This window comes from Hypomesus transpacificus, chromosome 19, assembly GCF_021917145.1.
Source record: "Hypomesus transpacificus isolate Combined female chromosome 19, fHypTra1, whole genome shotgun sequence".
NCBI classification, from domain to species: Eukaryota; Metazoa; Chordata; class Actinopteri; order Osmeriformes; family Osmeridae; genus Hypomesus; species Hypomesus transpacificus.
The window spans coordinates 6,383,955-6,398,879 of NC_061078.1; the positions used below are offsets into that span (position 1 = coordinate 6,383,955).

At 42.4% G+C, this 14,925-nt stretch overlaps 1 protein-coding gene across 1 annotated transcript in view; it reads right to left on the bottom strand.

Moving 5' to 3' along the window:
• ntrk3b (neurotrophic tyrosine kinase, receptor, type 3b) overlaps positions 1–14,264 on the bottom strand; it is an 83,799-nt gene extending 69,535 nt beyond the window's left edge. Inside the window, exon 1 of the mRNA XM_047042843.1 lies at positions 13,638–14,264. Coding sequence (XP_046898799.1) covers positions 13,638–13,882 — 245 coding nt within the window. The 5' untranslated portion in view covers positions 13,883–14,264. The remainder of the gene's footprint in view (positions 1–13,637) is intronic.
• Between the last annotated feature and the right edge of the window lie 661 nt (positions 14,265–14,925).

A 14,925-nucleotide genomic window follows, 5' to 3' on the forward strand; every position in this document is an offset into this window, starting at 1 on the left:
CTCGCTTTGCTATAGAACCATGGTAAACACAGTCTGAGGTAGCCATTCTGATTATGTAAAAGAAGGCCATTGAGAAACACGTTGTGACAGGACCAGGCCCGTTGGTGGGAGGGTGGCTAGCGTGTGTAGGTCTACAGATTACAGTGTGTCTGGTGCGTTGGAACAAGTCATCCTCCAAACCAATCATGAGGTACATTAGGCATTCAGAACTTGTAAATGGGAATCGAGTATTACACTGATTCCTTCGTTTTCTCTCTCTCTGTGTCCTCCACAAAAGACAAAAGCATGGCATGTTGCATCAACAAATGCAAATGCAATCACACCCTCACCCATACACACTCAGACAGATGCACAGGCTTCCTTTCTAATGCATGTGCGTATGAAATTATATCTGCCTCCCATCTGTTAGCAGAATCAGTTTGGAAAATGGCCTCCAACATTCACATTAATATACAAATTCAACTGGGACCCCTGTTCACATATGAATGAGAGGAGCTCAATCCAGCTCCAGCTACATGATGCCAGCTTCTGGAGGAAGGTGTCAGGTCTCACAGAGGGCTGTTCCATGATCATTGATATTTGACACCAGGCAGAATATGGTTTAGGACTTTACCTGGGTGTTGACATGTATTTTGGAACATGAGAAAGGGACAAGAACAGACAATGATGTATAAAGGTGCCTGAAACAACCCCCACCACACACACAGGTTTTAGACACTAATCATCAGACATACCTTATATGGGAAAATATAGACTGAAAACATTAACGAGACACATTTAAGAAAAGTATGAAAAACTGACCATGCGAGCTGTAAGAATTCTTCTCAATTACTATATCACTAGGCACTGCTGGGTGAGGAATATGATATCGATATCAAAGTGACAGTCAAAATTGACCAAATTACGACTACATTAGAAATGATTCCCCCCTCAGAAGCTATGGATTCAGCACTTAAGATAATGCCCAAAATTCACCAGCAATCGAGGTTGAAAAAGTGAGGCAACTGTGGAATAGAGAGAAAGAACCACAACAAAGAGACTTTGAATCAATACCAACAGAAATGAAAAATGCTGAGAACGAAATTTCAATTGATTGGTTAGCTCCATTGCAGGTCTCCAAGGGAACTATCCTATGGGAGACAAGTACTCAATTGGTCAAGTCCACTGACCAATGGACCCACTGACCAATCAAATTGTTTGCGTGGAGTTATATGTACTACCGGTAATCCAGAACCATTCTAGTATATTTTATGTGTACCGATCAAGATGTCTACATCTATAATATAGACTTTATAATATTATTATAAAGAGGGCTTCTCTGCACTCTGTACAGCAGGACTGAAAACACGTTACTTGTTATATTTCTGGGATGCCACCTGTTGGTCTGGTCATATCACATGACAGACAGATCTCAGCCTGCCAATTCACATCAGCTAAATGCCCTTTGACCTTCCTTCCCTGCAGGAACCCTGGATGCTGCCAACGCTAACTGTGTGGTCTCGGCATCATGTCACCATTTTAACATGGAACTCTTTACACGAAATAGTCAATGTACTATACAGTCAAGCGACCGAGTACAATACAGTTTGTCATATCACAGCCATGCTGTTTGTTGATGTAAGGAGCCGGTCATTTGTATGGTATTGTGTGGCATTACCCTACCAACAATGAAACAGCAGTTTTCTTGCCAATTCAAAGTCTGATAATATTTTGGGGGGAAATTCCTGTTTCTTTGAATGCATACTCTGAAATGCAATGGAAGCAATTGAAAAATCACAAAAAATGTCTAAATAAATCAAATGTGTTGTCATCGTCCTTTGGTTGGCCCAAAAGCTTCTGTCATTGGTTTACAGATTGGGATTTAGGTGTAAATACCTAAACCCCTGAGCGTCACCCTCAGAGCAGGCTCATTCAATCGTGAGGGTAAACTTGGCAGTACTAAACGTAGATGCGGCGAGGCGTGCTCTGAAATGTATCTACACTCTGCACATGACTAAGCACTGGTTTCTGCCCAAAATGAAAATGACTATAATTAGCTTCCAATTTGCCAGGAGTCATCAGACTATGATCCCCCCGCCCGCCGGCTTCCCCCCCCCCACCCCCCACCCCCCGCTAAAGCTTTGACATGCTGAAACACAAACTACTTTACATCTTAAACACTTCTACTCAACTGCTAGAGCTTCAATAGATTTCAACACTGACTACATATTTAACCAGGTCAAAGGAGCATTAAACAGATGATCAATGATCTCACTAGTCAGTCAAATCAAATTGTATGTAAATGATATGACTGCAGGTTAAAAAATAACACGGCAACCACAACTAATCGCTCCCGAAGCATCCTTCCCTGAGGAAGAATGGGTATATGCTTGTTTTGTTTACATGAGTTACACAGCCAGCATGTGTGGCTGGGCCAAACCCCTCTGACAGAGTGTTGTAGCGCTATATTCTTGTTAACACTACTAATTTTATTTGCCGTCATGAAGCAAACTCTTAATCATATTGGGCACACTCTGCCCCTGAAAACAGGGCCCAGGAGCTTGGCTTCACATCCACTGCTTTCCCAGGCCCAAGACGTCCCTTCTAATTACCCATCGCAGGGTTATGGTGAGGATAAAAATAAGGAGTTGCATTTTGGCTGCAGTGTTTATCAGGTTACCATGCAGAAGAGTTTCCATGATTTTAACTGTCAAGGCTCAGTGAAATTACAACTACTATATGTAGGAGAACCCTCCTCTGCCAGCCAGTTTTAAGAAACCTAAATACTTACGTTGGCAATCAGAACCCTCTAATTCTCAGTAACATCATTTGATGGCTTCTGGATTCCTGAAGAACATTATAGATTTTTGCTTGTCATAACAAGCAGGTCAATTTCAAACAAAGCGTATTTATTAAGATGGCCTCAGAGAGGTCGACAGGCTCATAATAGTGGGGCAAGGGTGGGGAAAGAAGATGCCTCAAACATCATATTACTTTAGTCTACATTTGTATTAATTTGTGTTCTCAATCAGCAAAGTGAAAGACTGAGAAAATAAATGTTAAATACTTTTGCTCTCTACATTTAGTATGTTTATTGATGGATTACATTTCTTAATTTAAAAGTCAAGACTTTCAAAGTAGTCTGCAGGAAATCACAGTATTGGAGAAAAACAGGAATTATTCTAGTATTCATTAGTGAATCCTACCCCCTCACCCTCCATTTCTGACCCAACTAAATGTCTAAACTCCTTCTCTCCCCTGTCCGAGGCAGAGCTCTCTGACCTCATTCTCTCTCATCGCCCCACCTCCTGTCCCCTTGATCCTGTCCCCTCCCCTCTCTTTCAAACCATCTCCCCCTCTATCATAACTTTTCTGCTCCATGTTCTAAACTCCTCTCTTACCTCTGGCACCTTCCCCTCTGCCTTCAAACAGGCCAGAGTTACCCCTTTACTCAAAAAACCCTCCCTTAACCCTGCCGTCCTCCAGAACTACAGACCGGTATCATTGTTGCCCTTCTTTTCTAAAACAATTGAACGTGCTGTATCTAACGAACTGTCTAACTTCCTTTCTCAGAACAAACTGCTCGACCCCAACCAATCGGGCTTCAAGACCGGCCACTCCACAGAGACTGCCCTCCTTTCAGTCACCACTGCCCTCCAGTCTGCCAGAGCGGCTTCCAGGTCATCCGTCATCATTCTGCTGGACCTTTCTGCGGCGTTTGATACGGTTAACCACCAGATCCTGCTCTCCACACTTTCTGAGATGGGCATCACTGGCACTGCACTCCAGTGGATCTCATCCTACCTGTCGGGAAGATCCTACCAGGTCTCCTGGGGAGGCAAACTGTCAGGCCCACGCCAGCTCTCCACTGGTGTCCCACAGGGCTCCGTCCTTGGTCCCCTCCTCTTCTCTCTGTACACCACCTCACTTGGACCAATCATCACCTCCCATGGCTTCTCCTACCACTGCTACGCTGACGACACGCAGCTGTACCTGTCATTCCCTCCGACCGATCCGGGGATCTCAGCTAGGATTGAGGCCTGCCTCGCAGACATCTCCGCCTGGATGACTGAGCACCATCTCCAGCTGAACCTTGCCAAAACAGAACTTCTCATCATCCCGGCCAAACCCTCCATCTCCCATGACTTCTCAATCACCCTGGGATCTGCGACGGTGACCCCCTCATCCTCTGCCAGGAACCTTGGGGTGACCATGGACGACGAGCTCTCCCTCACGGCCCACATTGCTGCGGTCTCCCGGTCGTGTAGATTCACCCTCTACAACATCCGGAAGATCAGGAGATACCTGTCTGAGCACTCCACCCAGCTGCTTGTCCAAGCACTTGTCCTCTCCAAGTTGGACTACTGCAACTCGCTGCTCGCCGGTCTCCCATCATGCGCAACCCGCCCTCTTCAGAGAATTCAGAACGCAGCGGCCCGTCTGGTCTACAATCTACCCAGACGCTCCCACGTTACCCCGCTCCTCATCTCCCTCCACTGGCTACCCATAACGGCCCGCATCAGATTCAAGACCCTGGTACTGACCTTCCGAGCAGTGAATGGAACTGAGCCCGACTACATCAAGTCTCTCCTGCAGCCTTACACCCCCACCCGCCACCTACGGTCTTCTTCAGACAACCGCCTGGTGGTCCCACCTCTCAAGACCGCCCGGTCCCAGCACAAGCTCTTCTCCTGCCTGGCACCCCAGTGGTGGAATCAACTCCCCACCTCCATCAGAGACACGGACTGTCTCTCCACCTTCAAGAGAAGGCTCAAGACGCACTTGTTCCGGGAGTACAATGGTACTTAGGAATGGTTTGCTGAATCCAACGCTAGTTTCCTCAAGGTTCACAATGACTCTTGCTTAGACTGTTGCTCTTGTTGGTTAGTGGTAGCTGATTTAAACTGTTGTATTCTTCTTTTTTAGTTAATCCTATTTTTATTGCTTTCCTACAGGTACACCTGCACTTAGAGATCAATGTTGTGTAATTTTAACTTGTTTAACTACATGCTCTTATGGTCTCTTCCCTTTAGCACTATTTTTTGGTTGTTCACAATATGTACTTCTTGTCTTTGACTACCCGCAATGCTGTGGGGCTATCTTGTTGTTATTATCAGTGACCTATGCACTTTGTGAAGCTCTCTCTTGGAAGTCGCTTTGGACAAAAGCGTCTGCTAAATGAATAAATGTAAATGTAAATGTAAATGAATCTCTGATCTGGGGAATGAACCAATCCAAAGACCTTGACATTTGTCAAACTGCCATTATTACTTTGAGGGTTCATTGACCATGCCAACGTAATTGGATGATTGAGGGCAAGTTTTCCAATCCGTGACCAAAACAAAAACATAACAAGATTAATCAGGTTTTTCTGCTGTTGTCAACGTTTTCATGTCAACTCTCCTTCAGATCATGTCCTGCATACTGCTGCAAGCTACATTTTAATTAAATAAGTGATTCTATTGTTCTGGATTCCTGCCAAAATTGTCATGCAGCATGCAAATCTCTAACCTTTAACCAAGGATATAAAATGTGTTTAAAAGACCTTCCATCTGGTTCGACTAATGATTGAACGCAAATGGATAAAACATTGTACAGAAGACAATCAGAGGGTTCAAATATATGAAGTCGTCAAATAAACGTAATAAAAGATTTATCCTTTAGTTATTGAATAGAATAAAGTTGAACACAATCCCTTGGATAATGTGCTTAGATTTTATACTTAGGATGAAACTTTAGCACCAATCAAACAATTTGCTTATAATTCCCTATTTCTAATTATATTTCAGTACAAACAAAAGATTCAACTTCCGCATGATCTTCCACTGTCTTAAGCATGTAAGGATCATTTTATCACTTCCTAAGGATGCAAATGCCAACTTTGTGTCATCAGTCACGAGAAAGTTTTATCGTCACCCTGGCTGTCTAGCTCCAAATGATGTGTCTGCTGACGCACTAAGATCCCTGATTCATCTGTTTGTAAGCAGTCAATCTGGTTAGTAAACCAGCATTTTGTCTGCCCTGACACACTTGTGTCTTTGCTTTGAGAAAGAAGTAAACACTTGTGTGGCGAGAAACACAACTCAAAGAAGGGCAGAGTTATGTCCAAAGCTATTACTCACTATTAAATAGAAAAAAATGGGCCTGTACACTATCCTTGATATTCAAGGGTAAAATAAGTGGACACTTTTCTGATTTCAAATGACAAGAAGCAGTCATGTCCATTTGCTAAATAAGCCTCAATGCACTTGTACCAGGTGAAAAAAAACCTGGAAATCCATTTTCACAAAGTAGAGACTTGATTGAGAAGGTGTGCCATTAGGTGCATTAGGAAGGAAATGGTGCAGACAACAATGCAAACAGCTTCAAAAGGAGGTCACACAGTCCAGAGCTGAGGTATTTGGTATTGTGCTGTATGCAGCGTCTGCTCCAGTTCATCCTCACCTAATACTGCAGTACAAAGCACACTTTCAAAGGCTGTGGAGCACAATGGGATCACAAGATCCTGGCTTGATTTTCCCAGGAAGAACGAAGGACCATGCATTACTACTCCACAGATAAGACTTCCTGAGTGCAGCGCAGCTTCTTCACATTAGTAGTCTCCCCCAATTTCGGGATATGATCAATTTACAGCTATGGGGTATTTCTCCTGGGGATTTCAATTAGGTTCAAAACTAGCAGGATCACAGAGATATTACGGAACTGATCAGAGAGGTTCTCAGTAATGAACTATGCTACCTTCCATACACTGATGAGACTCATTTCACAGCCAAGGAGTTGATGGGCTCTTAGTTCTGAAGTCTTAACTTTTAAAAGCTGTCATTACAGTATATTGTGTGTGTGTTATGGAGGGGGGGGGGGTACAATGAGTAGTACATGTAGTCCTTAAGTGCTCAGAGAAAAGATTTGGCAGACCTTGACATTCAAGACACCTGCCAATTTGTCTAACCTTTTAGGATCGTCTGATCTTCCACTCCTGGCTGGAGATGATAGGGGCTTCGGAACACCCTTCTGGAATCAACGCCCCACCAAGAACACAGAACTCCTTTATGGTTACAATATCCATTTCAGACCCAAGTGTATTGATGACACATGAATTGAAGATTCACATGTATTGTGCACATCAATTTATGTTGTTGGACTCTCCATGTCAGCACGTCAAAACCAACCCTGTGGCTCGTTTTTTGGTCCCCATTGCCTTAAGTTGTGTATCTAACATTAATGCCAACTCATGCTTCTCACACTTTTCCCAGACCAGCCTTCATTTTCCACCTTGTAGAAACTCCACATTGAATGACACTGATATAGTAGTAGTCAGCTCAGATGTATGATTCATGCAGTCGAAGACCCCAGGGACAACACTGCAAAACAGACAATAATGCTTTAAGGCAAGAACTTGTCGATCTGACATCTTATCCCAAGAAATTATACATACAGTTCATGTGGATTTTATCCAACTCAAAGATACAGCAGAATACCAAAATCAAAAATGAAGTTATTAAGAAAGTCTCTAAACCCAACGCATACTGTGCATTGGGTCTAAACAAAATCTTCTGAAACATGGTGCTCTGAAGGGTTACAAAACACCACTGCTTCAAACATGGAGTGTTGTTGTGTTGTTTTTATGTGGACTACAATCTAGGCTTGGGGGAAATCAAAGTGAAAGGTTAAACAGAATCTTGTGTGTATCACTCCAGCACCTGAGTACTCATATCTAATTAAACCACTAATGAATTAGCATATTCATGTTGACTGAAAAATATGACCGGAGACATTTTACACCTGCAGGAAGAGGGGTTTGAGTTGAAAATATGTTTTGAATTTGACTGTATTTATCCTGATGTCAAAATAGCAGCTGTTTATTTCAACGCAAATACCAACACTTGGAAAGTGGGCTTTGTGTCCAAAAACTGCTTCCTTCTTCCTGCTTCCAACTAGTTACATCCTCCCCCACTACCAAAATATTGTGAACAGCACCTCCTCAAACACCAGAATGGGACAATATTACGTAGCATAGCCTCAAAAAAGATCAGAGACACATTTGTCGAAGGACTTAAAGTGTTCAATATTTCACAAAAGAGAAGGTCCTAAAAAAAGAAAAAGAAGAAAAAAAAATAGGGGTTGCAGGTGCGGTCTCAACAGTAAGTGCTGTGCTATGGTGTCCTTTCATAACTGCCCCAATGCACTCTGGGTATATTGCAGCAATAAAGACTCAGTGAAGGTTACATCTCCATAATCCCATTTCCTAGTGCAAATCAATGCACCTCAACTCTCCAGGTTTACTGGGACACAAGCAGAAAAGAGACATGGAGAAGTTGGAGGGGGGTGGGGGGGGGCAGTGGATTTTCTGCATTGTAGCCTTGAGTAGGATTAAGCCTAACTGGGTTTTTTGGAAAATGCACCCAACATTTTTGTATTTGTTTTCTTGGCAACGATGTGGAATACTACAACACCCTCTCATCACACTGTATTCACATCCAATAGTAAACTGTCAACCAATTACCTTAGAGAGGGATTTCAGAGCCTGCAGGTCTGGAGAGGTATATTTATTTGGCAGTTCTCTCTCTGACATGCAACAATGCACACACCACACACAGGAACACACACGCATGCATACACAGGCACACACACCTGCATGTGTACATTTACACAAAACTAAAGCACACCCAATGTACCAAACATACACCTACACAGACAAAGCTATTCATCGAATTCAGCATATCTAACCTGTTGCTACAACAAACAATCATGCATGAGTTCCAAAACACAAAACTCGTCTGCTCATCATTCAAGCTGCACTCAAAGTGACAAGTGAGTTGGCAGCAATCCTGGCACACTGGATCTTCTGACACTATGGAGCAATTGAACACACACAAACATTTCATGTAATCCCTCACTGTGCAGTCAATGTTGTAGTTTTTGTCTTTAAGCCACTGTACACCAAATGACTACAGGAAGTGGCCTGTTTGGAAAGGAGAAGGCATCATGTCTCACGCTGACAGAGCCAGACAGCTGTTGAGGCCGGCCACTGTATATGATTGATCAACCATGCCGCGGTTCCATCAAGGACTAGTCAAAACAGAAAACAAGCAACCATGTTTTGTAATTTGTCAAAGTATTCAGCTGACAACTTTAACAAACAGTGCATCTGTAATATTTGATCAAATAACTCCTTCCCTTGGCCTTATCCACAAAAACAAATTACTGCCCTGTCAGAGTCTCACAAAATATTCAAGACCCCCTCAAACTCCCCAGTCTCATCCCACTTTGCAAAAATATTTATGTGTACCACCAAATTGTCTCCCGCTCAAACTGTACCCCAATATAATACCATACCAAGTGTTGTAACACTCAGCCTGAATTAAGGACAATAACAGCATTGGGCCAGTTCCTTAAAATGATTTAATAATCATTGAATATGGTTGAGTGGCCCTTCACCCACACTGTGTGAAGGTACGAACGTATGCCAACAGAAGACAGAGCAGAACAAGAATCTAAATCAGAAACCATCTCTACGAGATCGATAGAAATGTGTTCTGATGCAGCCTGTCACTGTAATAAGATGAGACACAGAAGCTGTGTTTACGCCAAGGTGGGTCATATGTCCTTAGTGACCCAGTCATTGATTATGTTACCCGTCGGAATCAGGTCGGGTCCATTACCTTTATCAGGCCTGTTTACCACCAGAACCATTACTACTCATCCCATCGATATACAACACACACACAAATACTCGCACACACTCACTCAAACAAATTGCCTTAATACATCCAAAGCCTCACCATCCATGAATGCACGCAAACCCACAAAAACCCCACACATGCAAACACTCACATCATTGACACTCACTTTCAGTGCCCTAAAGCCAGAGCCTAGACAGGAGAAGAGAGATGTGGACCCATAACTGATGTCCATTGCCCTGCTTTCACTAAATAAATCTATAATATCACATTAGTAAGAGGGTTGTAGCAGCAATCCACCCAGGGCTATTCCAATATCAGGGGACATTATTCATATTATTGAAAATGATAATGCATAGTAACTTGGTGTGAGAGCTCACACAGGGCATCCTACTGGACAGTGAGTGCACTCCAGACACAATGACAGCTGTCATTCAAGGTCACTAAGGATAGAGGACAATTCCGGCCTTCATAATGCTAACAGCAATGTTTGCACACAATCAAGTGAAAGCTCTTTAGTCTTGGTAATGTAATTGATAAAGAACCATATACACACTGTTGTACCTTTCTGAAATGTAAAAGGAACATCCACATTGTCCAAACTATGCACTCACACTCTACAGACACAGAGGGGTATGATTCATCATAATTGCTAATGCCCGATGATTGATATTTTCAAATGACAAAAACAAATGAATAGTAATTGAGGCTTAAACAGGCATGAGGACGGTGGAGGAGACAGGGTGTCATGCACTATTTAAGTGTATGCTGATAAAGGCTATCATGTGGGCGCCGGTGGGGGTGATTCATACTTGGAAGGTCACCCACACAGTCTCAGCTTCAGGGGAGGTTATCTTGCAGGAAATTAAAGGTGATAACAAAGGTCTCCAACCATAATTTATCTCCAATGAAACCCTATACAGTGTGTTATCTTTCTATAGTCAATGCAATTAGGGGTGAGTGAAGAGTAGCTGAACGGTTTGTGTTGCAGAACAGTCTCTGTGGTTTTAGGTAGGTCTTCAATTGTAGAATTAACCGAAATCAGAAGACATTACAGTGTTACATATCCAAGAAAATTGTATAAAAAAATCAACAAGCTAAGATAGAAGTTCACTGATCAGATTTAATACATTTCCTAATGAGGATATCTTAAAGGGATTGTCTAATCCGCTCTCAAACAGTGTGGCCTTGGGGCGCCGGCTGGCTTTCTCACCCCGTGGATCCTCAATGCATCTTTTGATTGTTAAAGGAGAGTTGCTTCATTAGTATGCTCCTTTAAAGCAGAGGAGCACTGCAGATGCAGAGGGTGCGTGGGAGAAAGCCGGGTCAGTCACATGGCCAGGCCTTTTCATTGCGTCTCTGCATGCCAGGGATCCAAAACGAACACACTCCTCCTAATTCTCTGATGGCGGCCCTGACCTACTTACCACAAAGACAGGCTCATGCAAACTTGATGATATGCTTATGACATGAAGAACCTTCAGTGCCTGAGTAACATCATGCTTAGCACAGTGGTAGATGAGGTCCACCCCATGTCCAGCTACGCCAAACAATATGGCTGACATACAGGGCTACATGCTAGAGACATCTCCAGCAAACTCGGACCACGGGGGGTTGTGTTCCCCTGATTGCCCAAATATTGGTCTTGGTTCCCTTTTGTCCCAAGAATTAGAGCAGAAACAAAGAATATTTGTGAGAGAGTCTGTAGACTAGTCAGTGTTTTGTGCTTGCTTTGAAAACAGGAAGATGAATGATAAATGAACTAAAACAGAATAGGATTGATGACAGCATATGGGTACAGTAACAACAAAAAGATAAACTATACTACATATTTCAATCAACCAACAGATTTGTAAGGGGTTGAAAACTGAGCAAAACAACCAATTTATTGTTTTCATCTGCCCATCAAATGAAAACCATACCTTCGTCATTACACATAAATCTTTCATGTTTCATGTTCCTGCACGACAAAGAAAATAAAAAGGTAACTTTGACAAATAGATTTTCCTCCAAGCACAAATCTCCTTCTCCAGTTGAGGTTCCACCTCTAAGACCAGTGAATGGATAACTGCAATGGAGATGTCACTTCAAAATGTGCTTCAAAAAGAGGAATTATTCCCAGGATTTCATCCTAGGTGTTTCATAGAGTCCCCTTTGTACCGGATGCCTCTGTAATAAGCAACGGGTTCTCTTGTGCAGCACTACAGAACTAATAGAAAAGGCCCGAACTTCACTACAGGGCTGTGAAAAGAAAAGATGGGATCTTTTCATTGGATTAATATATCAACCACACCTGCAGTCGCACTCTTAGCAAGAGACCTTCATGGGAATGTCAAATATTTCAACAGCCTTTACTTTCTATTCCATTCCAGTTGTCATTGGAACTATTTCACACACATACGCAGATCACTCAATTCATGACAAATTCATTGTAATTGTGAAAATTGAAAATTATTATCAGACTGCAGTGGTTATGTGAAATAGAGTTGTCTCTATAATCCTGTAGCTACCATGTTGTATTCACGCCAATTGTCACTCTCTCAATTTCCCTCAAAGAGAAGGAAAAAGCCTTGATGGCTTCAGTGGCATAGTTCAAGGGCGCTGGAAAATATATGCATTCAAACCAGAAAGGGAAGTTGATGGGGGAGGGAAAGAGAAAGAGAGAGAGAGAGAGAGAGAGAGAGAGAGAGAGAGAGAGAGAGAGAGAGAGAGACTAATCCTGCTGTTCATGGGGCCCGGTGCTGCAGACAGCCCAAATGCGAGGCCGTTCCGCCGTCTCACCGGGAGCTGTCCAGCAGACATGGTGCTGACAAGCAAGACGCTCTTCCTGCGCGCGAGCTGCAGGTGCCAACACGACAAGTAAGGGACTGAGCCACGCAAACAAGTATAACAGCATGGGTTGCTTAGCTGTTGACACGGTCATTAGATACACAATTAATCTTTGGTCAATTACGTTATATAGCTTCAGGCAAGCACGAGCCATGGCACGATTTCACGCATTTTCACAGATGTAGTATTGTACTTTATGCTGAATGTTTTCCATTACAGAATACCATGGTACCCTCTACTGGCCCGGGAAAGCAATGATTAAACCACACACACAACTAGTTGTCCATTAAAATAAAGACGAGGTTAGAGATGGCTACCACAAGCGGCGGAATGATCAGATATCATGCGAGAAAAACCCGCAACCTTCAGTAGGCCTTATGCAGAAACGATTTGGCACAATTTGCAGATGCAATTATTAAAGAAACCAGTGTACCCCGTCAGCTTATGTCTATATCGCATAAGACAACATGCGATAGGGCTAATTAGCTACTTTTAAAGAAAGAGCTCTGTGATGTTGGCTGGCAGGAGGGTCAATGCCAGCGCGCCGCTCAAACGCATCACACAAGAGCGGAGGAGGTAGGCGATGCAGAGATGGTGAAGCAGAGTGAAAATTCACTTCTGGAGGGGAAATTCACGTAATCAGTGCTGTGCTCTATTTAAAACGGACCATTATTTTAAGACATACTCCCTGGATATAAACGGGGGGGAGATTAATCTTTAACCATATACTTCTTACATGTGTGCCTTATTATACCTTTTTTATTCAAATTTCTTGGAGTGGGCTATTCATATGAAAATGTTTGTAAAAAAAATTGCTTTAGATTCATATAATTTATTGTTCTCTTAGATAAAGTTTGTCTGGTCACGTTCAAGCTCATCAAAGCATACATTTTGGCATTTCAGGCACAAGTCTGCTTTAAAAATTCAGATCACAAACCTTTAAGATGTATCTTTAATGCATAGTTGTATTTCCGCAAAGATGTGTATGGAAATCGTTTTTTATAGTAGCTAATGAATTGCACTGAATTGTTGTGAGTTGACTGTTGGTGTTCTTGCAGGTGTATTTAGCCAGTTTTGTTACCCTTATATTTACAGCAAATGAAGGACTTTCATATGCATTGAGACTCCACACAGAATTTCCATACTTACATGGACGTGATATTCTTGAAAAAGTCTTCTATATCGACACTTGTATTGCCACTGCTTCCTGTATCTTGAAGAGCAAGCAAGGGGAAGAATTTCCCATTGTCGGACTTATTGCAATATATCTCTGTTGGTGAGCAGCTGCAGGTTGGCGGGCAGTCCAGCATTGAGCTCAAATAGTCTTGGAAGATGCTCATGAGAAACAATACCCTCCACCAGCAAATTCGGGTCGAACAGAACCATAGATCCATGTCTCGATCCAAAAAGGTTGACGTCCTTCTTCGTAAAATAAAGATATGTTATTAGTGTGTTTGTGATGATGTTTTTAATGTGACCGCGCGAATACGTGACTGTGCTTGTGAAGGTATGACTGCTGTAGATGCTAGTGTCCTTGTATCAGAAAATGTAATGTTAAGGAAAAGGAAGAAAAAAAACGTTATAGGCTATATCAGCGTAAAATTCTCAGCCTCCGCTCGCTTTTTCACTTTCAACTGCATTGTAGGATCCGCTACCGTGTCCACTGAATTCCAAGTTGATGTCGTCGCGCCAAGAAGGACTAGGGCGACTGGCACTCGAATGGGAAAAGCTCAAACGAGAAGTTTGCGCGGAGCATCAAGTCCCTCCTACACAGCATTATCATATCTTCGATCGGTACCTACCTGCGAAAGCTATGGACATAATCAACACTGACCATATAAAGACAACGTCATCTCTTGCACTATGAAATTGCGTAGGCTACATATTTTCGAGGACGCTATATCCACATAGCTTGGCAAATTACTTCGACGTTCGAGGTAGGCTTGTTCATGATCTAAAAAAAAAATGTTACTTTCACCATTAAAGTAAACTACTGTCGATGTTTATTCTGTCTTGAGGAGATTTGTTGTCTGTCAAACTGAATATAAAAGACAGATAATGTTGTGTAATTTTTAACTTGTTTAACTACATGCTCTTATGGTTTCTTCCCTTTAGCACTATTTTTTGGTTGTTCACAATATGTACTTCTTGTTTTTGACTACCCGCAATGCTGTGGGGCTATCTTGTTGTTATTATCAGTGACCTATGCACTTTGTGAAGCTCTCTCTTGGAAGTCGCTTTGGATAAAAGCGTCTGCTAAATGAATAAATGTAAATGTAAATGTAAGATAATATGTGTCTAGCATTTAGTCTGTGAATTTAGCTTGGTTTGTTTAATATTGTATACATTCCTCAAGTTATACTGCATACCCAATCTGCGTTTGAATAGGGATCCTTAAATCTTATGCATGGAGATTTCCAGAGGTGTTCACCTTTAA